The sequence below is a fragment of the Ochlerotatus camptorhynchus genome, unplaced genomic scaffold (assembly GCF_037179485.1).
Source record: "Ochlerotatus camptorhynchus isolate MF236.1 unplaced genomic scaffold, CSIRO-AGI_Acam_v1.1 ptg000403l, whole genome shotgun sequence".
Taxonomy (NCBI): Eukaryota; Metazoa; Arthropoda; class Insecta; order Diptera; family Culicidae; genus Ochlerotatus; species Ochlerotatus camptorhynchus.
The window spans coordinates 385,332-410,425 of NW_027040889.1; the positions used below are offsets into that span (position 1 = coordinate 385,332).

At 40.9% G+C, this 25,094-nt stretch overlaps 1 protein-coding gene across 3 annotated transcripts in view; it reads left to right on the forward strand.

Annotated features, from left to right (window-relative positions):
• Positions 1-25,094, forward strand: part of Ccn — a 356,072-nt gene that overhangs the window by 258,762 nt on the left and 72,216 nt on the right. For all 3 annotated transcript variants that reach the window (XM_065233519.1, XM_065233521.1, XM_065233520.1), the window contains exon 4: positions 22,624-22,654. In XM_065233519.1, coding sequence (XP_065089591.1) covers positions 22,624-22,654 — 31 coding nt within the window. The remainder of the gene's footprint in view (positions 1-22,623; positions 22,655-25,094) is intronic.

Consider the following 25,094-nt stretch of genomic DNA (forward strand, 5'->3'; position numbering starts at 1 on the left):
GGAGCTCTGCGTCCAGCGAATGGATGAAGTTTTTCGTCATCAGCCAGCGAACACGGTACCGCAAGTGCCCCCGTTGTGGGTACCTCAACCAGAAAGAACGACAGGTGATGAATGCCGTGATATGGGTGCTATTCCTAAAATGTATCCTAACCCAGAACAAACAGGTAAGCGTCAGGCCCCTTTTCACGCTCAAAATAAAAACATACCCGGTTTATTTGATATAAGTCCTCCCACAATCAACCAAAACAACCACCCACTTTATCAGTTTGTGCCATTGCTAAACACAAACTCACGCTCGAACATTAACAACCACTTTCCTGATGTGAATCGGTCTCAGTTCGACAGTCAAGCTTTCCCGTCAAGAAATCCCCCTATAGTTCCCTCCGCAAGTTCGCAATTAGGTCCAACATCGCAGCAGCTTGTAGCCCGACAGTCCTTAGCAAGAGATCTCCCTGCTTTCACCGGGGACCCAGCAGAATGGCCCATATTCATCTCCAGCTACAACTACACGACTGAAGCTTGCGGTTATACGAATGGGGAAAACATGATCCGGCTACAACGTTGTCTGAAGGGCAGTGCACTCGAGAGTGTAAGGAGTCGACTTGTGATACCTTCCACTGTCCCACAGGTCATCGAGACACTACAAATGCGCTACGGACGTCCGGAACTCCTAATCAACACTCTTCTCCAGAAAGTTCGATCGATTCCAGCCCCAAAGTCGGATCGGCTAGAGGGGTTAATCGATTATGGGACCGCGATACAGTCACTGTGCGATCACATCGAGGCAGCGAACGAACTCAGTCACCTGTCTAATCCTACACTGTTGCAGGAACTGGTAACTTACAGGTAGCTGATAATCACACTCATCGCCTAATGAGTTCGAGCGTTCTCTTCAGGATAGTTCCCGTGACTCTTTATGGGAATAGCGGTCAGGTGAATACTTTCGCCTTTCTAGATGAAGGGTCCTCATTAACGCTAGTCGAAAGGGGATTGATGAACCAGTTGGGAATATCCGGTAGTCCACAACCTCTCTGCCTGAGATGGACGGCAAACACTTCCCGTACAGAGAAATCTTCCCAGAGTGTTTCCATTTCGATCTCTGGTGAAGGTAAAGATCGGAAGTACAGAATAGTTGGTGCGCGAACGGTTGAGAGTTTGAATCTACCGACTCAAAGCTTTCATCTGGAGGATACAGCAAAGCGCTTTGATTACTTGAAGCATCTACCTTTGAAGAGCTACCAGGACGCTACTCCTAGGATTCTTATTGGGCTCGACAACCTGCGTTTGGCCCTACCACTGAAGATTAGAGAAGGAGATGGATCCGGACCAGTTGCAGCTAAAACCAGGCTTGGTTGGTGCGTCTACGGCCAGCAGCAGCAGGCGGAGCAGAGAGCATACAGTTTTCACATGTGCGACTGCACGCTAAACGAAGAACTCAACGAAACAGTGAAGCAATTTTTTGCTGTGGAAGAAGTAGGAACGACCAATCCTATTCTTTCGGTCGAGGATCAACGTGCACAGGAGCTGCTGGAACAAACGACCAGGCGAGTTGGAGACCGATACGAAACCGGACTGCTGTGGCGGAAGGATTACGTCGAGCTACCGGAAAGCTACCCTATGGCGCTGAGCCGCATGAAATGTTTGGAACGTCGTATGGAGCGAGATTCGATTTTGAAGCAGAAAGTTCAACAGCAAGTTCGGGATTACGTGACGAAGGGCTACGCGCACGTAGCGACAGACGAAGAGCTGGAGAGTGCAGATCCAAGAAGAGTGTGGTATCTTCCGTTGGGAGCAGTCACGAACCCGAGGAAACCAGAAAAGGTGCGCATCATCTGGGACGCTGCTGCAAAGGTTGATGGATCGTCGTTGAACAGTCATCTACTGAAGGGACCCGACCAATTGACTGCTCTTCCTGCCGTTCTATTCCGATTCCGGCAGTTCCACATTGCAGTCAGCGCAGACATCCAAGAGATGTTCCATCAAATCTTGATGATAGCAAGCGATAAGCAGTCGTTACGGTTTATATTTCGCTTCGATCCCACACTGCCTCCCGTAGTCTACGTTATGGACGTAGCTACGTTTGGAGCAACCTGCTCACCGGCTTCAGCGCAGTTCGTAAAGAACTTAAACGCCAAGGAGCACTCGCAGCAGTATCCCCGTGCAGCTCAACGGATAGTAGACAACCACTACGTCGACGACTATCTCGACAGCTTCGGGGATGAAGAGGAAGCCAAGCAGATTGCTGCAGAAATGCGCTTAGTTCATCGCAATGGTGGCTTCGTTCTGAGGAATTGGAATGCCAACAGCGATGCAGTGCTAGAGTTTCTGGGAAAGCCAGGGACCGATAGAAACAAGAACATCAACCTGGTTGACAAGGAGCACACTGAGAGGGTGCTCGGAATGCTGTGGATGCCCGCAACCGACGAATTATGCTTCTCAACGCACATGAGCGAGGAGGTACGCACGCTTATCGAGACATCTACTCGACCTACGAAACGGCAAGTGTTGCGCTGTGTGATGACGCTGTTCGACCCGCTAGGACTACTTGCGACTTTCCTGATTCACGGAAAGGTACTCATACAGGAACTCTGGCGAACCGGAATCAACTGGGATGAAAACATCAAGGACGATGAGCTAAATCGCTGGCGGGACTGGGTGAAAATGATCCAGTTTATATCAACAGTTCGTATTCCGAGATGCTACTTCGAGGCAGCGACCAGCTCCACCTATGAACATGCACAGCTGCACGTTTTTGTCGACGCAAGTCCTGCGGCGTATTGTTGCGTCGTCTATCTACGCGTGATGGATTCCGCAGGTAATGGACAGTGTTCTTTGCTTGCAGCAAAGGCAAAGGTGGCTCCTCTGAAGCCAATGTCCATTCCCAGGCTTGAGCTACAAGGGTGCGTACTCGGCACACGGATGCTGAAATTTGTTCAGGAAAACCATACCATTCCAATCACGAAACGCTATCTTTGGACAGACAATACTACGGCGCTTTCATGGATCAGGTCAGATCCACGCAACTACCGACCGTTCGTAGCCCACAGAGTAGGAGAGATCCTGGAAACTACCAGTGTAGATGAGTGGAGATACGTGCCATCGTTGTATAACCCGGCCGATGAAGGGACCAAGTGGGGTAAAGGACCCTATTTTAGTACCGATAGCCACTGGTTTTCTGGACCAGAGTTTCTGAAGAACCCGGAATACCACTGGCCGACTCCTCCAGAGTTATCTACCGTCGAGACGGAAGAAATACGACCTTCTGTTCTATTCCACATTCCGTATGAGTCTGTTATTCAATTCGAAAGGTTCGCGAAATGGGAAAGGCTACATCGCACAGTAGCTTATTTGCTGCGTTTCACTAACAACATCAACAGAAAGCGACGCAACATTTCTGGCGAGTTGCATCAGGAAGAGCTGCAGGCGGCGGAAGTGGTAATCATAAAGCAGGTGCAGTGGAAAACGTTTCCGGACGAGATGTCGATTCTCACGAAGAACAAGTCTGCTGGGGAAAGTGATGCGCAACCGATTCCAAAAAGCAGTTCGGTGTATCAACTGGTACCTACGCTGGATGAATACGGAGTTATGCGACAGAGTGGGCGCATTGGAGCAGCCAAACATGCGTCGTACAATCTCCGGCATCCTGTGATTCTTCCCAGAAGGAGTGAAGTGACTACACTCGTGGTAGATATGTACCACCGGAAGTATAAGCATGCTAACCCGGAAACCGTAGTCAATGAGATCCGTCAGCATTTTGAAATTCCTCGACTGCGAACCATAGTGCGAAAATGCAGCCTTGAGTGTTGGTACTGTAAACTTCGCAGAGCTCGGCCGTACATTCCTCCGATGGCTCCACTTCCAGCAGCTCGTCTTGCAGTCTGCAGCCGTCCATTCAGTTTCGTCGGATTGGACTATTTCGGTCCGTTGTTGGTGAAGCAAGGAAGAGCGAACGTGAAGAGGTGGATCGCACTTTTCACTTGTCTCACCGTGCGCGCAGTCCATCTTGAAGTCGTGCACAGCCTGACTACTTCGTCATGCGTTTCCGCCGTACGAAGGTTCATCGGCCGTCGAGGAGCACCAGTAGAGATACACAGCGATAATGGGACCAACTTTCAAGGCGCCGAACGACTTCTGCGGGAACAAATCGAGCAGGGGCTATCCGCAACATTCACCAGCTCGAAGTGTAAATGGATCTTCATACCGCCAGGTGCCCCACACATGGGCGGCGCCTGGGAAAGGATGGTACAGTCAGTGAAGGCCGCGATGGGTGAAGCTTACGGGGATGGGAAACTTGACGAGGAAGGACTTGGGACTTTGGTTGTGGAGGCTGAGCACGTAGTGAATTCTAGGCCTTTGACGTACTTGCCGTTAGACTCGGATGAATCCGAAGCCCTGACTCCGAACCATTTCTTGCTCGGGAGTTCAAGCGGAGTCACGGAACCAAGCCGAAACATTCGCTATCAGCAGCAGAATCTACAGAAAACGTGGGTGGATATCCAACAGCAACTGGATATCTTCTGGAAACGATGGCTGAAAGAATATCTGCCAGTCATTCGTCGGCAGCCGAAGTGGTTCGAAGAAGTAGCGAGGGAGATCAGGATTGGTGATTTGGTCCTCATCACCGATGATGGAAGACGAAGCGAGTGGACCAGGGGACGAGTGGAGCAAGCTATTCGAGGAACTGATGGAAGAGTACGTCAAGCTATCGTGCGGACCAAAGGAGGTATTATGCGGAGACCGGTTACAAAGATTGCCTTGCTGGATGTTGGAGAGATCCGTGCAGTCTTGGTCGATGGCAAGATGCACCCGGCGGAGGATATTGCCGCAAGTCTACCGATCTACCACAGGGATTGTGATACTGGTAACCCGGTGGCTCGAGGCGACGCGTCCAACAAAAACGTCATGCGCTGTCACCGATGATCAGCCAGGCTGAGGGACGATCGATCTGTCAAACAAAAACCCACGCGACCTCGGATGACTACGGTGTTTTAGTGGAGAAAGGGAAGATAAAATTAAGTGTTAACTTTCACGTTAATTATTGTTTGAATTATTAAGGATTGATATAATTTACCTAAAAGTAGTGAATTTATAATACTCTATATTCTAGTATTTGTAGATCACTTTGCCGCGGATAAAATCTAAACATAACCTAAAACTGCATTGAAGCACTAAATTGTAAGTCTACGAACTAATTATCCTAAATCTACGAACTATGATCCTAATTATTCCTATTTGTAGCTTTGAAGCTGTTTGAAATACACTGCTTTCGAAAATTAGTGCGAGGGGGTTTTATTCCGGCAACAGATATGCTGTAAACATCAATTAGACAAGAAAAATTATTAGACACCATCTAACCTAATCATTTTCCATGATGCTTTTGTATAAGATTAGATTAGATTGTTCAAGCAAAACGCTCTCTAGCGATTAAAATGCAAAAACGTAGGTTTTGTTTCCATACAAATGTTCTTACAAATTTCAACCGCAATGCGGAAAACCGGGTTACAACCAATTGTTACCAACCAAACAATCATGATGACCAATCCTACTATCTATCATCCTCAATGTGTAAAAACGGGTGTACCCAATTTTACAATAGGTAATACCCGAGCCGGTCGCACCCGATTTCAAGTCACTTAAGGAATGCACAGGAATGTGTTGACGTGATAGTCGCTTTGTTAGAAGCCAAGAAACTTGCTGCACTTCTACGAAAAATCACAGAGATGTTGGATTAAAGGGTTGGGTTTGCAGCAGTGTTCGTTTTGTTAAATGGTTCGCTGAATTAAAGTGATGTGTTCATTAGACTGATGCAAAATTTGAAATTTTCGCTCCACAGTGCTCAAACGGTTTCAATTTGGGCCCTGATTAGCCTCCCAAAATTTGAACTCATTTTGTGAGAAACTGACTGGGCACAACCCATTTGAAGTTTATATGGGAATTGCTATGGAGAAACCATAACTTCGGTTCATATCGATCTCAAAATTCACCAATTCACTCTACTTTAGAAAATGATAACTGAGCTTGTTGAAAATCTTCTCAGCTACAACTTTGTTCAAGACTACTTTTCGATCAAATGTAAGGAACAAACATTATTAATGATTCAAATCACTGATGTCTTATGATTATCCTCAATCAACTGTTCAGCAGGCAACATTGGTGTTTATGGTGCGTAGTATAGAGGACAAAAATCATGGCTACTATGTCACATTGCAGTATACAGTGTTGCCCACAATACAGTTGCTTAATCTTGCCATAAGATTATCAATCTCTTAAACAATTAATAACTATTTAATTTGACGTTTGGCTGAAAAACGATTTTATGCAAAGTTGTAGCTGTTAAAAATTCCCATAAGAATAGTAATAGAACTTGTTAACAGTACAATGTTGAAAAAGGCTAGAAGACAATGAACAAAAAGTTTGGTTTTCCCATAGTAATTTCCATATAAACTTCAAATGGTTTGTGCCAAGTCAGTTTCTTATCAAATGAGTTTAAACTTTCGGAGGCTAATCAAAACCCGATTTGAAACCGTTTGCCACCACGCCCTCATATCACATCACACCGCTTATGATCAGTGCCGGATTTATGAGCTGGGGGCCAGGGGCAGCTATTATTCGGGGGAGTGCCCATGTTTTGTGCTTTCGAAGTTTGAATTTCAAATGCGCGATCGTATTTTCCTGCCACCATCTTGAAAAAAAAAAAACTACTACAAAAGACAGCCCGCTATGGGGTTGTACTCAATGGTGACGCAGGATTACATGGTCTTCTATAATAAATCTTATTTGCAAACTGCAGAAGGAGCCTGTGTTTTGTATAGTAATAGGAATTTGAGTGGGGTTCTCTCTGTTTATACTAGTGTGGCACGCTTGACATAGATGGCCCACAACAACTCACGAAGAGCTACTGAAAACGATCAAAAGCGGTGTGGCTTCTTCCTCCTTATACGAATGGGCGATGTCAATGCGATTGTTACAGAATCGATTTTTTTGTCCCAAAAAAGCTGTTTTTTAACCGATCTTTCTCGGTTGGATGTTTGACAGAATCGATTTTTCACAGTTGATTTCGATTTTTTTGCATTTAAATTTTTTTATAATTATTGATGAATCAAATTTTATCATTGAAATATGACTAAATCAGATTAAAAAATGATGAACAAAATTATGTTTCATTAAACCAAAAATATGTCTTGATTTAAACTAAAGTGATTTTGTGTGCAAAAAACCACGTATTAATTTATGCAAAAAAAAACATTTAAAAGGTGATTTTTAATACCTGCAGAAGATTTTGAAAGCTCAGATAAAGAGTTGATGTGGAATAATATTTTTAATAATTTGGTGTCAATATTTAAATAGAGTGCAATTGCTTTATACAAATAAATGCTTACACACAAACACTAAAATAACAGGAAGAGGAATATTTCGTTTACTAGTAGATTATAAAGCGTAATTTAAATAAATAAAAAAAAAACGACTTACCTCGAATCGATTTTTTTCGATCGATATTTTCGAGGATCGATTTAATATTCAGTTTTAGAATCAATTCGGCAAAATCCGTTTTTTATTTTCAAAATGCCCATTCCTACCTCCTTCTATAGATGCTCATGTGGGCTGCAGCTTGCTGCTTGCGGGCAGCCTTCCGTTGAGTACTGGAGAACAATGTTGAACGCCACGCGTCGAAAGCACTGCTTCTGCTGCTGATGCCAACGACCGGATACCACCACACACGGTGATTGGAACTGAATTGAATAAACACCGTTTGGAGAGACCGGATTGAATTCAACTTTGAAATCTGTGTTAGGGAAATAGCTTTTCGCAGGAAATCGGTGATAATTTTAATTTTCACTGCAATTTGCAATAGTGACATTTTAAAAATGATAAAGTCTTAAATTTAATAGGTACGTAGACATATTTCGGAGACCAGATTCACCTGGATGGGACGAAGAATGTAAAACATCGTATGTAGAAAAATCTGATGCTTTCAAAGCTTTTCGTAGACACAAAACATCCACATACTTCGAAGAATATTCAAAGCTTGAGAAAAAGCTGAAACAATTAATCAAAGCAAAAAAAAACGCGGGTATTGGCGCAATTTCGTTGAGGGACTCTCACGGGAAACCTCAATGAACACCTTGTGGAGGGTGGCTCGCAACATGCGTAACCGCTCATCTTCTAAAGAGAGTGAAGAATATTCCAACCGATGGATATTCAATTTCTCTAAAAAGGTCTGTCCGGACTCAGTTCCAGCACAACACATTCTTCGAGAAGCGTCTCCAAGCGGCAGCTCTCTGGATAGACCATTCACAATGCTGGAATTCTCTATGGCTCTTCTTTCATCGAACAACTTCTCACCGGGCAGCATGATTAAATTCAATCTTCTGAAAAATCTCCCAGATACCGCTAAAAGACGCTTGCTAGACTTATTCAATTCCTTACTAGAAAACAACATTATACCGCCTGAATGGAGACAGGTCAAAGTAATAGCCATTCGAAAACCTGGCAAACCAGCGTCTGACCATAACTCATACCGCCCGATTGCGATGCTTTCGTGCAGTAGGAAATTGTTGGAGAAAATAATCCTTCGGAGACTCGATCAGTGGGTCGAAACAAATAACTTGCTATCAAATACACAGTTTGGGTTCCGCAAGAGCAAAGGAACAAACGACTGTCTAGCGCTGCTTTCCACAGATATTCAACTGGCCTTTGCGCTCAAGGATCAATTGGCTTCAGTATTCGGACATTAAGGGGGCTTTTGATTCAGTTTCCATTGAAATTCTGTCAGACAATCTGCACAGATGTGGACTTTCTGGAATTTTAAATAATTTCTTGTACAATTTGTTGTCAGAAAAACAAATGAACTTTTCCCTTGGACAACTGAAAACTTCCAGAATTAGCTACTTGGGCCTGCCTCAAGGCTCATGTCTCAGCCCTCTTCTTTATAACTTTTATGTCAAAGATATCGTCAACTGTTTGGCAGAACAATGCACACTAAGACAACTTGCAGATGATGGTGTGGTTTCCGTAAGAGGTCCACATGCGCCGTGAACTTGCAAGGACCATTGAAAAGTTCCTTAGATAACTTGTCTTCTTGGGCTATGAATCTAGGGATCGAATTCTCGCCGCAGAAAACTGAACTGGTAGTGTTTATTCGAAAGCGGTGCACTTGGAATATCCATATTACGTATTTGAAGCAAAAATGTCAACAGAGGATCAACTTTCTCCGTTCAATTTGCGGCACATGGTGGGATGCTCATCCGGGAGACCTCATAACGCTTTATAAAACAACAATTCTCTCTGTTCTAGAGTACGGCTCTTTCTGCTTTCTCTCGGCAAGAAAATGTTGTTACACTCCAGACCGTGTTCACTTCACCAATCGCAGCTCCTCAATTGAATATGATCTGACCATGAAACAAGCAACTCATGGGATTCCCGATCAACTTTGACCTATTATTATCCCGCGTATTTTTACTGAAAAGTACCAACACGTCAATTGCGTGAACAGATATTTTACAGACGAGTCTCGTCTCAGTTCATCCACTGGCTTCGGTGTCTTCAATGAAAACTCTTGCGCCTTCCGCAAACTCCAGTAACCTTGTTCCGTTTTTGTTGCTGAGCTGGCAGCAATCAACTTCGTATTGGGGATGATTTCGAACATGCCCGCAGACCATTACTTCATTTTCTCGGATAGTCTCAGTTCGATCGAGGCTATTCGGTCGATGAAACAAGGTAAGCACTCATCTTATATCCTTTCAAAGGTAAGGGAGCAGATGAGTGTGCTGGTCGAAAGATCATATATGATTACCTTTGTATGGGTCCCCTCGCATTGCTCAATCCCAGGCGGCAAATTTTATGACAGGCAAATTTCACACGATGAATTTAAGCATTTAGTGCGTCAGAGTACCCTTTCGAGTTGGCAAACCGATTGGGAGAATGGAAATCTTGGACGGTGGTTACAATCTATTATTCCTAATGTTTCTTCGAGAGCGTGGTTTAAAGGCTTGGACTTAAGTCGCGACTTCATTCGCGTGATAAGTAGACTTATGTACCACCACTACTCGCTAGATTCTCATCTCAATATAATAAACCTCGTGGACAGCAACATCTGTCGGTGTGGAAACGGTTACGATGACATCGATCACGCAGTTTGGAAATGTACGGATAATGACGTCGCCAGAGAACGACTTTTGAAAACCCTCGAGGCCCAAGGAAGACAACCCTATTTTCCTATCAGAGACGTGTTGGGAACTCACGATCAGGGATGCCAGATGATTTTTTCAAAAGTCTGTATGAGTGTCAAAAAATATGTCTGTATTTATCTGTACACTAGAAAAAAATCGCCGCATTGCTGTTTACGTATTTCACACATGTATTTTGGCTACAAAATTGCTCGCCACGCACTAAACTGAATAAATAAGTGTGTGTTTTTTTAATTTTTATTCCTAGTACAAAAAATGCGAAGTCAAAAGTTAAAACGTATTGTGCTGTTTGAAATCACTGGATTTAAAAAAACATATGCCATTCAAGGTCCATGTACCGAACCATCGGAATAAAGTGAAAACCTAAAAAAGTAACATGTGGGTAGGGCTAGAAAAATGGAAAATCTATTATTTCAAATAAAAATAAATGAGAAACGATTAAAACTTTCCGAACAGATGTTATTATTTAGTCTTATCATACATGTTGCTTTAAAAAAGTCGAAAAGCTGTTCATAATCATAACACGTACCGTAAAACGGGGTATCTTTAATTACCCGCATTTATCAAAGATCGTATAATATAAAGATCAAATTTACACGCTGTGCTTTTTCCAAACTAGAAACATTGGTCCCATATTGTAGCTTAGGGCATTTCCGTTGATATCGTAAACAGTTTTATGTAGAATGTGTTACACATTTTGCAAACATATTAATAAACAATTTTCGTGTTTGTCGCCTGTTTGAAAAAGCACTCAAACCATCACTTATGAAATGTTTTTCCAATACAGCCATCACAAATTCATTCTTGTATTCTTATTGCTTATGATGTTTTATGATTATATACTCATTAAAAGTTTCATATTTAAAGAACTAAATTGTTTGAGTTTCATGCATTTTTCTACATTCATTGAGCATTGTCAAAGTTACCCCAAATCAAAATGCTGATGTTCGGTCAAAAAACCTAAAAAAAAATAGTGCAAATGCTTTAATTTCCGTTAAACATGTTACTAACGAGCCGGCGGCGGTGGTGTAGTGATAAGCGTGACTGCTTTTTAACACCCCAATGGGTCTGGGTTCAATCCCAGTCGTGGTCGGTGGGATTTTTCTGAGGCATAAAAATCTCTGGTCACGTCTTCCTTCGGAAGGGAAGTAAAGTCGTTGGTCCCGGCCTGCTGCCTTCCTGCACATTCGATTGCCGTCAATGGATGGCAATCGATGTCCGTCGGTGATTGGCACTAGATTCCGGAACAGAGACCGACGTTAAATAAAGGAAAGAAGATGTTACTAACGAATTAACTCTTGGATCCTCAGGGCAGCCCTACTTTTGCTCAATAAAACAGATAAAATTATCCTTAATAAGTAAAAAAAATGCTCATTGTGTGCATTTGTGCATTCTAACTGAACATTTCAGCTGATTTCATGGTACTTATTAACCTTTCTACAGCAGCTTTTCCGATGATATATGGTACAATTACACTTCAAAAAGGTGCAAAGCGGTGCATACTAAGGAGCATTTTCAAATGCTTAGTGTACAGTTTTCTCTATTTTAGGGAGCGTACTTTAAATATTTACTGAGCATTTTAATATTTTTAACTTATTTTGATCAATCATTTAAGGAGCAACCCGGTTACCACAATAGGAAGGACCCTTTTCTTCTTGGCATTAAGCCGGGAATATTAAGTGGTATTTTGACTGTATGATGGGTCATTCTCATCATCCGGGAGCATATCAAATTGATTGTGCAAATTAATTTCATCCGAAGGTGGATCAATAGATTGCTTTTTTTTTTGTTTGCGTTTAGGCGCCATGGCGGCAGAAGAAAATTTCTCCAAATCGACTTTCAAGCAGATTACTATAATAATCCAAAGATTCAAAGAGGAATTTTCCAACTCGATATCCAAACCAAATTACCTCGGGTAGGATCCAAACAAGGCTCGAAGAGGAATAAAAGTCAAACAAGGTAGAACATTTGGAGGTAATATTGAGCACTGAGAAGTGCTGTTTAAATTAGTTGTCTCTTAACGTAGCAGTAACACTTCCTTCAGCAAAAATCAAATAATTCTGCACGGTAAGAGAGAACGATGCGGACTTTCTTGAGATTCTTCTAATTGAAAGTACAATGAGTATCAAAATGTCATTTACTCATTATACGAGGTTGAACTAGAAACTATCATTCAAAATTAGCCTGATGTAGATTGAGTTTCGAATTTATTACGCGAATTTCTATAACAAACTTTATAAGAAATTCAAACATATTAGACTATGGGGCCTCCCTTAGCTCAGTCGTTAAAGGTGCAGCTATAAAGTAAGACCATGCTGGAGGTGGCTGGGTTCGATTCCCGGTTCGATCTAGCAATTTTTCGGGTTGGAAAATTTCTCCAATTCCCTGGGTATAGAAGTATGATTGCAAGTACACACACATGCCAATTATACAATTATACCAATGCAAAAATGGTACAGGCATCGAAAGCTCTCAATTAACATCTGTGGAAATGTACCTAGAACACTAAGTTTAGAGCACGCAATAAGCCAAAATGCGATAAGCAATAAGCTTGAAATGCGAAAAAGAAGAAGCGTATATTTAAGTTCTTCATTTGGACCATTTTGCTCCGTGCGATATTATAGTAACGCTTGAAATGCATAAAATGATAAAATTCACATCGTCTATTAAAAGCACTGAGAATCTCGCTTCTCTTATGACACCCACATGAATAACTTTCCATTTCGAACACTTCGTCCATTTAACCACCAATAAAAATTGGGTGCTGAAATCTTCCATAATTTAATTTATTGAACCATATATAGCATCGCCAGTGCCAACTCAGCAGCCGGGTTTCAAAAAGTTCAAGTTATATCCCATTTCCTCCACCATGCATCCCAATCGAAACGGCACGGTACCCTGCCTCCTCCTACCCCGAAAAGACCAGTAACTTAAAACCAAAAGTCTCTGACGGGCTTCTTTATAATCCCGTAAATATTCAATAATCTATATTGAGCCATAACTTTTATCCCTTGGCAAGAGTATGGGAGTAAAATGCTCTTTCTGGTGCTTTGTACATGGGATGCAAGGATCACACAAGTCGATGCAGACGAAAAAGTTTCGACTGGTCCGTATTTACTCCCTTGCTGTACCATCTTTATCGGGAACCGACGAGGATCCAAAGTGTTGGGCATTTATTGGTATTGACTGCTGTGAGTGTTTGCTCCTTTCTGGAAGGAAACAGGTTTGCATCAGGAAAGCAAACGATGACCATTTGCGTCGAGTTCAATGTATCGGTAGTATACGTACACGGCCGATTGAACCAGCTCAAATTTGAGTTTCGTGAACTGAAATTCGTAAAAGGTTGCTCATTCTTCTTCTTCTTCTTCGCATTTCAAGCTTATTGCATATCGCATATTAGCTTATTGCGTGCTCTCAACTTAGTGTTCTAGATGCACTTCCACAGTTCAATTGAGAGCTTTCGATGCCTGTACCATTTTTGCATTGGTATAATTGTGTGGCAAGTCCAATCATATTTCTATTTCTATGCCCAGGGAAGTCAAGAAATTTTCCAACCAGAAAAATTCCTAGACCGGACCGGGAATCGAACCCAGTCACCTCCAGCATGGTCTTGCTTTGTAGCTGCACCTTTACCGACTGAGCTAAGGGAGGCCCCAAAAGGTTGCTCATGTACTGAGTAAATTGTTCCCCGGTTTTCCAGGAAAACTTTCCGGATATGAGGAAAATCGAAAAAAGTTCTCGTAGTCTACTTTAGAACTGAGTGAAATTTTCGAATGTCGATAAGATTTTCAAGGAAAAGTGAGACAAATTTTATTTTGTCTATTGGAAACCAACACACTTTGAAACATTTAGTTAAATTTAGGTGCTCTGAAAATAACGTATAAAAGCGTCAATTTTAACATACAATCGAGCTATAATAAGACGCGATTTTGAGTGAAAACCCCCTCAATGTTGAGTCGATCTCATCGGCCGTGTAGGAAAAGGGTTACAGCCGGTTTCTGGATGGTTGTTTGGCGTTCATGGTTTGAATTTGAATGAAAAGAAAACGATGGCCATTGTACGTGTGTTTGGATTTCTTTTAACAGTTTTAGTCTTCTCTGAAGGCGAAGAAAAATTATTCATCTGGGCAGTCTCTACAGAATGGAAATGGAACGGATATTTTCCCATTATTGCTGGCTCCTACCAGGAAACCCCATAAACTTTCAAAGTTACTTTCTCACTAAATCGCCCAATAAGTGCGATATCGATGCATGCGAGCGAAAATGTTTTCACACAGTACAGAGTGCGCGGGAAGTTTATGGCCATTCTTAGCCATTCTGCGCTGCAGTCATTCAAACCGGGAAATGGATGGTTTCTGTTAAGATCATAAGGTAGGGAAGTACGATTTCTAGGTTTAAAAAAAAAAAACATATAGGGGAGGCTAGACACACTTGATCCCCCCTGATTTTCAAAATTCAGAGCAGATTTTTTCAGGTAAGTATGCGCCAAGTTTCGTCGGAATGTAATGTTATGGTGACATTTGCGTCAGATTGCGGAACGAATATATTTTTGAGAGCAGGTGTTTTTACTCCCTTAGACTTTTTATTAGCCTACATGCAAATTCCTAATACACTGAAACTACAGTTTACGAAGCCTTTTTTTGCACTTTTCAATTTACGTCCCTCCTTTTACGAAATAAATTCCATAGAACGGGTTTTGATTTGCGATTTTGGAAAACTGGGAAATACTGTGCAATACCCCACAATATGGGTATTTTTGGAATCTGGGTGACGTGTAGGGACTGGAAATCCATGTCTGACGCCATTTTGATCCAAATGGTGGCTGGATGCGTTTTAAGGTATAACATGTATGAGTTCAAAGCTGAGATTAAGTAGAATCGATTAAAATCATTGAATTGATGCTATTTCTTTTGATTTCTTGTCGAGTTTGATATGAAGTTGAAAATTAAGTTAGGGGACACTTCATCCCCTATGATTTACACACAAGTTAAGAATTTCCCTGGAAAGAAGTCCAAAAAAATATATTCTCGGAGCTATGCTCCACTTTTATTCAGTGATCGGTTAAGACTAATTTACAAATTCAACTTATGCTACGAAGTTAGTTCTTGGTTAGTATCGAGTGTTGGAACAATGTGGGTGCTTATTTGTTTCTGTCAATGCTGCTAATGCGTTCTGGTGATTCTCCTGTTGGGTGGTCTGGTGACATCATGCTATCGGTGATCACCGTGATTCCAGTTGAAGTGATCCAATCATCTGACTATTGTCTGACTTGGCATACAATTAGCTGATTCGGATAATCGATGAAAGTGTTTGTTGTTTGGGATTTGGTGTGATGGTGGGAATCTGCTAAATAATGAAGTGGGTCGCGTTGTTATTAACTCCTCTCCCTTTAAGTATCTTTGTCCTCAAAGTTACATATGAAGGGTTCTTAGTGGTGGGGGTGTATCAAAAATGCTTGAAGTTCCTTTTTCGGTTCTTCTGATAGTTCTTCTGGATTGCTGCTAAGCGACTTACTTTCTATTGATATTGATGATGGCTCCAGCTCCTTTATCGTGATGGTTTCCGGTTCTTTGTTGAATTTGACTGTAAAGATAGACTTCGTTTTTCGTCTGAAAAAGTACCAAAACATTGCTATTGAGCTAATGATCATAATAACTGTTGAGAGTCCAAATGATCCGAATAAGTTGAGTTTCCAGCTCAAGGAGTTGTTTTCTAGCTTCAGTAGTTGTAATTTATCACGGTGTTCCATAATTAAATTTTGGATGTATTCAACAGGTGGGATGTCTATAACATGACTCTTCTCGTCCGTTCGTAGTCCTGTGGTCGGGAAGTATGGTTTTCCGGGTAAGGCCATTTCGTAGTTTGAATAGAGTTCTCTGTTGATGTGAAGATTACACTGCGTAAACTGTATGAGAAATGATCCGTTCAGCGGTTGGCTAGAGTAAGTGCAGTTAGACGTAACTTTTACGACGGCATCGTTGATTAAAATGGTCTCGTCATTGATCCTTTTTACGAGTCCTCCAGAGTAGACTTTTTCGAATGTGCAATTGAAGTGCTGTTCAGTAGTTGATCTATAAATACACTCATATACGTGTTCAAGTTGCGAGGATATAGTTATTCTACTCTTCGCATGGTTGATCCATTTTGTAAACATGCGTCGCATTTCTTAGGATGTACCTAGTTCTTGTCAAGTGAGATACGTTTCATTGACTTAATGATTGAGTCAATATAATCGTATTCAAAAGTTTTGGTCGATAGCTGGGGCTTCTTTAGCATGTAAATAATATGGGTGTTATTTAGCATGACTAGGGCTCTGGATTTTGAAAGAAGTTCCTCATAAGATGTGATGTATATTTCATGAGATCCTAGAAATGTCGCAATTTTGTTGAAGTTGCTTACTGCTGGGTATGCCGTGCTTGGCCATGAGTATGGCTTCCTCGAGAGTCTCAACTTGATTTTGTAGCGAATCAAGATTAGTTAAAATTATAAGTTGATTTATTTCAATCGAATGGTTTTTGGATCGTTCGTTTTCAATTTTTAAAACTTGGTTTGTGATGTCTGTTATTTCTTGTATGCGTTTATCAGTCGCCTCAGGGAAAAAATAACCATACAATTACCATGAAATAAAATACAATTACATCCAAATCTATTCCCAACAATCGGTCTTCTTGTGCGTATATTGTGCAATACATTTTAACATATTTTTATTACAATAGATGTACAATACATCCCATTTAGTAAGAGTTTTCAACAAAAGAACAACAATACAATTAATTTTAAATGGCTCAAGTTTGTTCGGGAAATAGTGATTTTTCGTATGGTTAAGATACATCACAACCCCTTTGTTCTATTGTATATTTCCCCATTTACCATACATTATATTGTGGAAACAATACAATTCTCTATGTTTTTTAAGAGTTGTTTACCCACAACTTAACCCGTACCCGTACCAGATGAGTTCGGGTCGGGTACGGGTATTCCGAAAACTAGACTTTCGGGTTCTGATCGGATTCGTGTATTTAAAAAATAACATGTCTGGTTCGGGTGGGGAACGGATTTTTGAAAATATTATGAATCGGGTACGGGTTTTGGTGCGGTTATTTAAATTGCATACCCGACCATCTCTATTATTCAGCTATGGCGATATCACCAAACCGATGAAGATAGGTTCGATTAACAGCCCGATCTAGAAAATCATACAGCTTTCCCTCAAAGAACGCGTTACCCACTGAGTTGCACCCACCGCTTTGTCTCGGTGGGTTTTCAACCAAGCGCTCTGATTTTCTGCGAGTGACTAGTTCTCCATTGACCCTAATCACATGCAAAAAATCAGACCGACTGGTTGAAACCCCGCCGAGAAAAAGCGGTGAGCGCAACTCAGTGGGTAACGCGTTCTTCACGGTAAAGCTGTACTGGATTTTAATTTTCCATGATCTATGGTTAATAAACAATGTCCTTTTCGTATACCGTGGAGCCCCGTTAACATGAACGACACTTCGTATATATTAACGGAGATCGTTTTTAATTTGAAGTTCTAGTAGCCCCAAGACCATCAGAAAAGGAATTTTCTGGTAGGCTTATTTGTTGCTTTGTTTTGATTTTGCGTTCCGTTTCGCATCGTTTCATTTTGCTTTTCTCCATTCCTTCTGCTAAACGTCGTTTGAGCACTTTTTTAATTTGCACGACGTCAGATTATGGGTGGTCCTCGGTTTAGTTTTTTGAAATTGTGAACTTTTTGTGTATTATTAAGTACAACGGTTGGCGAGAAACACTTCTTTCAAAAATTAAAAATTTAAAAAATACTACATTGATGGCGTCTCAAAATCGTCGGTGAAGGTGGCGTGTAAAAAAGTGCCGGCGGTAGCAACGGCACGGCGTGGCGGCACACAGGACTAGTTCGAACACCTTGCTCCTTTATTTGCGATAATCAACAAATCTATCGTTTAGGACCAACAATCGATTAAAATTAGCCAATTACAGTTGAAACACGATACAAAATCCGAGTCTCATTTTTAACCAGTGGAGTGTCTGTCTGTCCGAGATTGTTGAGATTGTCGCGAATTTAGTGTTTCGATTTAAATGTCATGAATGCCAGGCATGGATTCAAATATTAAAGAGCAAAAACCAACCACCACACACTGGAAAGCACGCAGTCACACCACGAAGCTTCGCTACTCACCGACAGATGTCACTCACAATATTATTGGGAGGCCATTGGGATGTGTTGTAAAGGGGGCCATGATGGGGTTAAATTGGGCTGAAAGAAAATTGCTCAACGATCGAAAGCGCAAGAAAATCACCCGCTATCATTGCTGGAAAATTTCCTGGTGGTCAAAAGCGATAGTCGTATACCAAGCTAGACCAACCCAAAACCAAATCCAAGCTATAGTGAAAGATCGTTATACCAAAGTAAAAGAAGGTGATAAACCTGCATGAGACTTGAGACGTGAGACTTGAGCAATAGTGATGGAGAAGGCAACGTACTACAATATCCAGGACCCCGTAGTTTACCACTAGAATTTATCTATGGCGTGGTCAGACCTCGTAGTGTCCGCCGTTTTGACATACGGTGTGGTCAACCACGAACGCAATCAGCCCCGAAACCCGTAGTGTCCGTTTGAAGAGTATACGGTGTGGGCAGACCCCGTAGTGTCCGTCGTTTCCGACCTACGGTGTGGTCAAACCTATAGTCGCTATATTAATAGTCTGGCGGATAGAATTTCGATCTTTAAAAAAACGGAACCAATTCAATATATTGTATACCAACAATCGAAAAGGTACTATCAACTTTTGAACAGAAAACGTTGATTATTTATTGATGCGGATAGGGGAAACTTTCACCAACCCAAAGATGGTGTTAGTTTGCGTAGGCGAGCTTTGAGTCACGAGCAAAGGGTTTCCGAAGTTTTGATCGCAATAGCTGATGTGCTCTTTTCTGTTGTTGGTCGTGATTTGCTCGATTGGTTCCGCTATTTGACAGCTCAATTGGCTCCCGAGATTCTAGCCGCCATACTATGAATATAGCGACTATAGTCAAGCCCCGCTGCGAGTACTTACTAGTCCGTCGCCAATTTGGATCTGCCTTGAGCGTCGCGGATTCGCTATACAGATCCGAAGTTAAAGTCAGCTGAAGATAAAACATAAGAAGAAAATAAAACATGATACCTGCTGGAAGTGCCTAAGATGCGTCGGCCACATCTAAACATGTTGTTAGAGTCCTCGGGAAAATGGTCCGTGCGTTTTATTTATATCAAACTTATCACGAGGGGTGCGACACATTCAAAAATATTGTGGAAAAATCTCAAGCAAGCGCATCTATCTACAAAAAATTTGTTTTCATCTCTTGAATCTGAATCCATCTGCTCACATTGCTCTCCACCTTTCTGCAGGATCTTCAAAATCGTCATCAATCTTCCCTCTATCTATTAAGTTTACGTGCATCTCACAACAGCAAAGCAACAATTTTCCTGCATCTTAAATCGCAATAGTGCCACATCCAGAAACGTTCAAGATTCCATAAGAGAAGTGACCAAAACTAGACTTGAAGGAAAAGCCGTTTTGCGATAACTTAAATTTTATGAGCTATGGGAAATGGCTCTAATGTTGGCCTATGGATCTAATATTGGGTCCATCGCTTAAAATCTGCTATTTATCAATTTTATGCATACGTGTACATGTATAACGTGTCATGGATATTTTTGGTCGCTATTGAAAATTTAGTCGATTCCTAAATTTATGTATGGGCTCAAATTAGGGGCATTTAGGCCTGCATTACATCCATTTCCCCTATAATAGGAAAATATTTATTTTCGAACAAATTCATAAGTTTACTTTTTATAAATGAAAATCAACATAATTATGACCGATATCACGTGAGTTTGAATGTTAACTACTCATTTCTGAACTGTTAAATGTGAAAAATTTAATTACTTAAAACTTCTTAACGACTGTCATTTCGGTCAGATTAGTCATATACATGTTATGATTTTTTTGAAAAAAATATATTAATTATTTTAATACGCCCTTTTCAAAACCTACTCTTGATAAAATTGTTACCAAGGGTAGCGGCGGACATGTGAGTAATGTTTCATTAAAATCAGAAGGGGTCCAGACAAAACTGATTACTCTTTAGCGTTTTGGGCTGGAAACGCTCTATATGGACTAGATAGAAAGTTGTCGTCGTCAGCAAAGTTGTTCAGATAAACAAGACCTATATTATATTAAAAAATTCATCTTAAAATTTACTCACCAGGTGGCGCTAGTTTAACTTTTTTTTTATTGTTTGCCCTAACTTAACATCTTGACTAGATAGAAGGTTCTCGTATTGGGTACGGGTTAGGCAAAGAGTGTGCGTTGGACTTGCACTGTCGCATTAATGGCCTTTCGCTCATTTTCAACTTCTATTCAATTTTCATACTGCCGTACTCTAACGGAACTACCTGCATACCCTCTTCTATGACAATTCTCTAGCAAATAAAATGTCACACTAAAGCTTCATGTTAGATAGCATTTCCAACCAACTCTGAAAATCGCAAACTTCACGTATGAAGTAACATAAAAACACCTTGAATGAATTGGGTAAAGTTGTTCACATGGACAAGACCTATCCTAAGGTAAAAAGTTTAGTTCGGAATTCACTCACTAGATCTTGTCCATCTGATCAACGTTACCGAAGACGGAAACAATCTATCTTGTACATATGTAAAGATAGGGCAAGCAATTCAAAATTAATGTCACACTCGCGCTACCTAGTGAGTGAATTAAGAAGTAAACTCATTTTCTTGAAAAACTTGTATGTTTGAATATCTTTGCAGAAAGATCCACCCTTCCCAAAAAGTATTATAATTTAAACAGATATTTCGGAAATTTGCATTTTCAAATTGACCTCAGGGTACAGAAACGTTTAATGAAATTTTTCCAATAAATATGGTTTCATGTTTTTGGAGATAAATTCATTTAATGTTTCAGAGCTTTAGAGGACGCACCTAGTCACGAAAGAATTAACATAATCCTTCTACAAATAAAACAGTAACAGCTTTTCAAAGTGGCCTGGAGTCAAATGGACCCCAAGGTACAGACGAAGGGTTAAAAATCATTTATTTGAGCGCAGCCATTAATCCATTAAATATTGTGGACTTACGTTAAAAATATTCGATGATGGAAACATATGTTCACTCGAAATCGAAAAGGAATAGGTAGCATGTAAACAAACCGATTATTCAATATGTCACCCTGAATTGAATGACCACTGCTAAGATCTGTGTGAACATTTTGCGGTGTGATGGCTGTGAGTCAAATGAGGGATAACATGCACAATACCAAATCAAATCAAATTTGTAGATAGTTTGGTGATAGATATGGTAACATGTATTCATGAGAACCGTGCCATTGGAGCAAAGGCTTCGTTTAAAAAATAAATAAAGACATATAACAAATCTACGGAATAATAAAACATGGCATCAACATGTTTTACTACACCGTAATACAACAAGATGATAACAACGCTCAGCAATTGACCTTCATATGACACTATTTCCCCTTTCGGTTTCCGACGAGGACGCGCAAGCGACAGCATCCTTGTAATTTTATTGTAGCCATAAATTTTCCTCTGTTTTCTTCATATCAATCCTTGCCAGTAGAACAATGTAACTGATCCATCTTTTCATTTCCTTGACTTTTATGGTTGCCTTTTCCGGTGTTGTTAACATGGTTATTTTCAAACTTCTGGGATCATGTAACGAAAAATGGTTAATGTTTAGCAAAGGCCGGATAGGTTGCTCTGCGGAAATAGAACCAAAGTGAGCATCTGGTTATTTCTGCAGTAAAATATTCGATGTCGAACATAAAATATGTATCTGTTAAACTATTGTAATGCAAGTTTCTTTTGATTCAAGGAAGTCATACACCGAAATAGATTGCATTGCCTTTTCATTAAAGGCAGATAGCCATTAAATTGACGACGATATATTTAAAATGCATTACAATACTCACTTAGTACTACAGAGATTTTTAGTTTATCTCCTTCTTCTTTATGTTTGCTTTTGCCTCACCGCAACTCAAGGATCTGAAAAGTTCTTTCACAATTATTAATTGATAGGTTTCTAAGCCAACCAATGCATGCATTTGTTTATTTTGTGGCATACTATTTACAGTTCTATGCCTAGAAGGTTATACCAATAGTTAATCTCAGATGATATAGACCAGCAAACTGTGGAGCTTTTCAGTGGAGAACAGTTAAAGCCTATCCATATAGACCACCGCCATCAACCGATGTTCAAATGTGAATCTACATTGATGATTCCCATGCATCTAAAAAAGTATTTTGTAATTTTAAGCAATTCTTGTTCATTGATGAGGTTTAATTCATTATAATAGTTATCGAAACTTTAAATTTATATTAAAAACCCACACTAATCAGGCATTCCTTCTTTTTCCAGCTTTTTGGCCCCCACATAGATTTAAATTACGGTGAGTAACAATTTCCTTTTTACTTGTCCTCTCGAATCCCCTACCCTTCTTGGTGTGTCAGGCACAACACCAGTCCAGTCGAAATGAAAAATGACCACCCAGAAATGTTCACACCATAACTGTTATTTCTTTCCATACCATCAAACACCACATACTAATACACATAGAAGTACCCTCCATCCGTTCCGGCCCACATTCGCCACCGGAAACAAGCATTACGATAGTAAATTTATGAAGATTAAAACGTGCAGCAGCGTGAAATTGCTTTGCTCTCGCAGCAGGATAGCAACCAGGGCTAAGTGCCTCAGAAATGCATGCAGTTTGACTATATTGCATCCTTTCTGGTGTTGCAACATGAACCAACAACTCAGCATTACCCACGTCACAACTGTGGGAAACTGCTAACGAGCAACTACTGCTGCTACAAGTGGCAATCAGTTGAGTTTTTAACAATTTCATCGCCACCGCAGCTTGCAGCGATACAAAACGTAATTTTCCCACCCTTATTGGATCCATAATTGCGGCGAGCGGGTGTCAATTTCCGGATCGTTTATTTTTTCAGCTTCGTCTCTGGGCTACAGACCGTTAAATTTCGGCTGCTGGAACCTTTCCGAACGCGATAATCACTGAATTAAATTCTGCGATACTGGGAAGTTCGTCCTGCCCCCGAAATCTGGTTGATTGAATTCGGCGACCGAGTTGGTTCGGTTGCCATTGCACTGTGGTGCGAAACGGCCATTTAGCGGGAACAAATTATTCGCCTCGTTTCTGTTCATGTTAGGGTGTTCGTGTCTTCGCAGAAGTTGTGTATAATTGAGGGGTCCTTCATTTTATGAAAATATTGAGTAGGGTGGTTCTTGTTTAAATTGAGATCAGTTGGAGGCGAACCAGCCCCAGGCTGAAAGCCTCCCTAATAAAGATAAATCAACCTATCAATTGAGATCAAGAATCAAACCATTTTGTTTTTAGCTATAAGTTATTGCATTTTTTGAGCAAAGTTGTAGAAACAATTATTTCAAGAAACTTTGCTCAAGCCACCATCTATAAAGTTCATTATTTGACCATGCTAGAGCTAATTTCCTGCATTTAGTTATGGTGTCCCTAAAATATACAACTCTTTCTTCTGTCTTTTTTTATTTTCAATGTTTCAAAAAAGTGGTCTTGAAAAGTGTTGTAAAGGAAAGTTACGACGCACATTTTTGCTGAAGAAAGTATGTTGGAATAACTTAGCATTCAAATGTGATGGGTGTTTTTAACCCTGAAAGACCACACATAACGCAACATACAAAGTGAAAACTATGAGAATAAATTTGTTTAAAATGGAGCTATTCTGTTATGATAAATTTAGAACTGATTTTAGATGTGCGAAATAAGGCCCAAGCACAATGATAGCGGAAGCGGAAAAGCCAGATCTGAGCCTACTTGTCGGATTGAAAACAATGTAAAAACTGACTCGAAAAAATGCAACAGACAAAAATGATCCATTTGAATTCGGATATTTTTGAAACCCTCATGGAATAAATAGACAATATAAGCTATGTTTTTGCAAAGATGGTTAATTCAACCTCCTCTCCTAGGCTAAATGTCCGAACCATGGACTTGATGCTACCCATCAAATCCTGTGCATCACTTGTGCCATCTTTCTTACACACTTTCATCCACTCTTTCTTCAAACCCTTGTCGTTTTTCTAGACCTTTCTTGTTTTCCGGAGCTTGCCTTTCATAATCGCCCAGAATTTTTCTATTGGGCGAAGTTCTGGCGAGTTTGGCGGATGTGCCTCCTTCAACACAACAAAAAACATCGTTGGCTGCTCACCACTCCATCACCGGTTTCACATAAAGTCACGAATCCAGATCCAACTAAAACACCGGATGAAGGACAGCAGGCGCTTCTGGAAGCATTCTTCTTTATATATTTGGCCGTTGATGGTGCTGGTCATTATGTACGGCTTGCTCAATTTGATACACCCACAGATCGCCTGTCACACTAAGTATTTCTAGGAAAACTTGTCAACCTTCTGCTTCCGGATCTTCTTCGAAAAATGCAGGTGGGATTTGCCGTCGAAAAACTCCAGGCCGGGGATCTGCTTGGTGTCCACTTTAATGTACGTCTCGTCGTCCATTACGATGCATTTCGGATGTACCAATCACTAGTGGTACAGCTTCATGGCGCGGGATTTCGCCATCGTATTCTGTTTATCGGTTCGGTTAGGCGCCTACCTTACCTCGAAGACATGAAGTCTGGCCCGTTTCATTGTCTGCTGGTGTTTTCAAATGATAACAAAATCTTTCTCAAAGAGCGATTCGGGCTTAGGAAAGGCCACTCTACCATCCACCAACTCGCACGGGTTACTAACATGATCAAGCGGAATAAGTCCGTTTCCAATACATCTGCCATGGCGTTGTTGAACGTCGAGAAGGCGTTTGACAATGTCTTTCA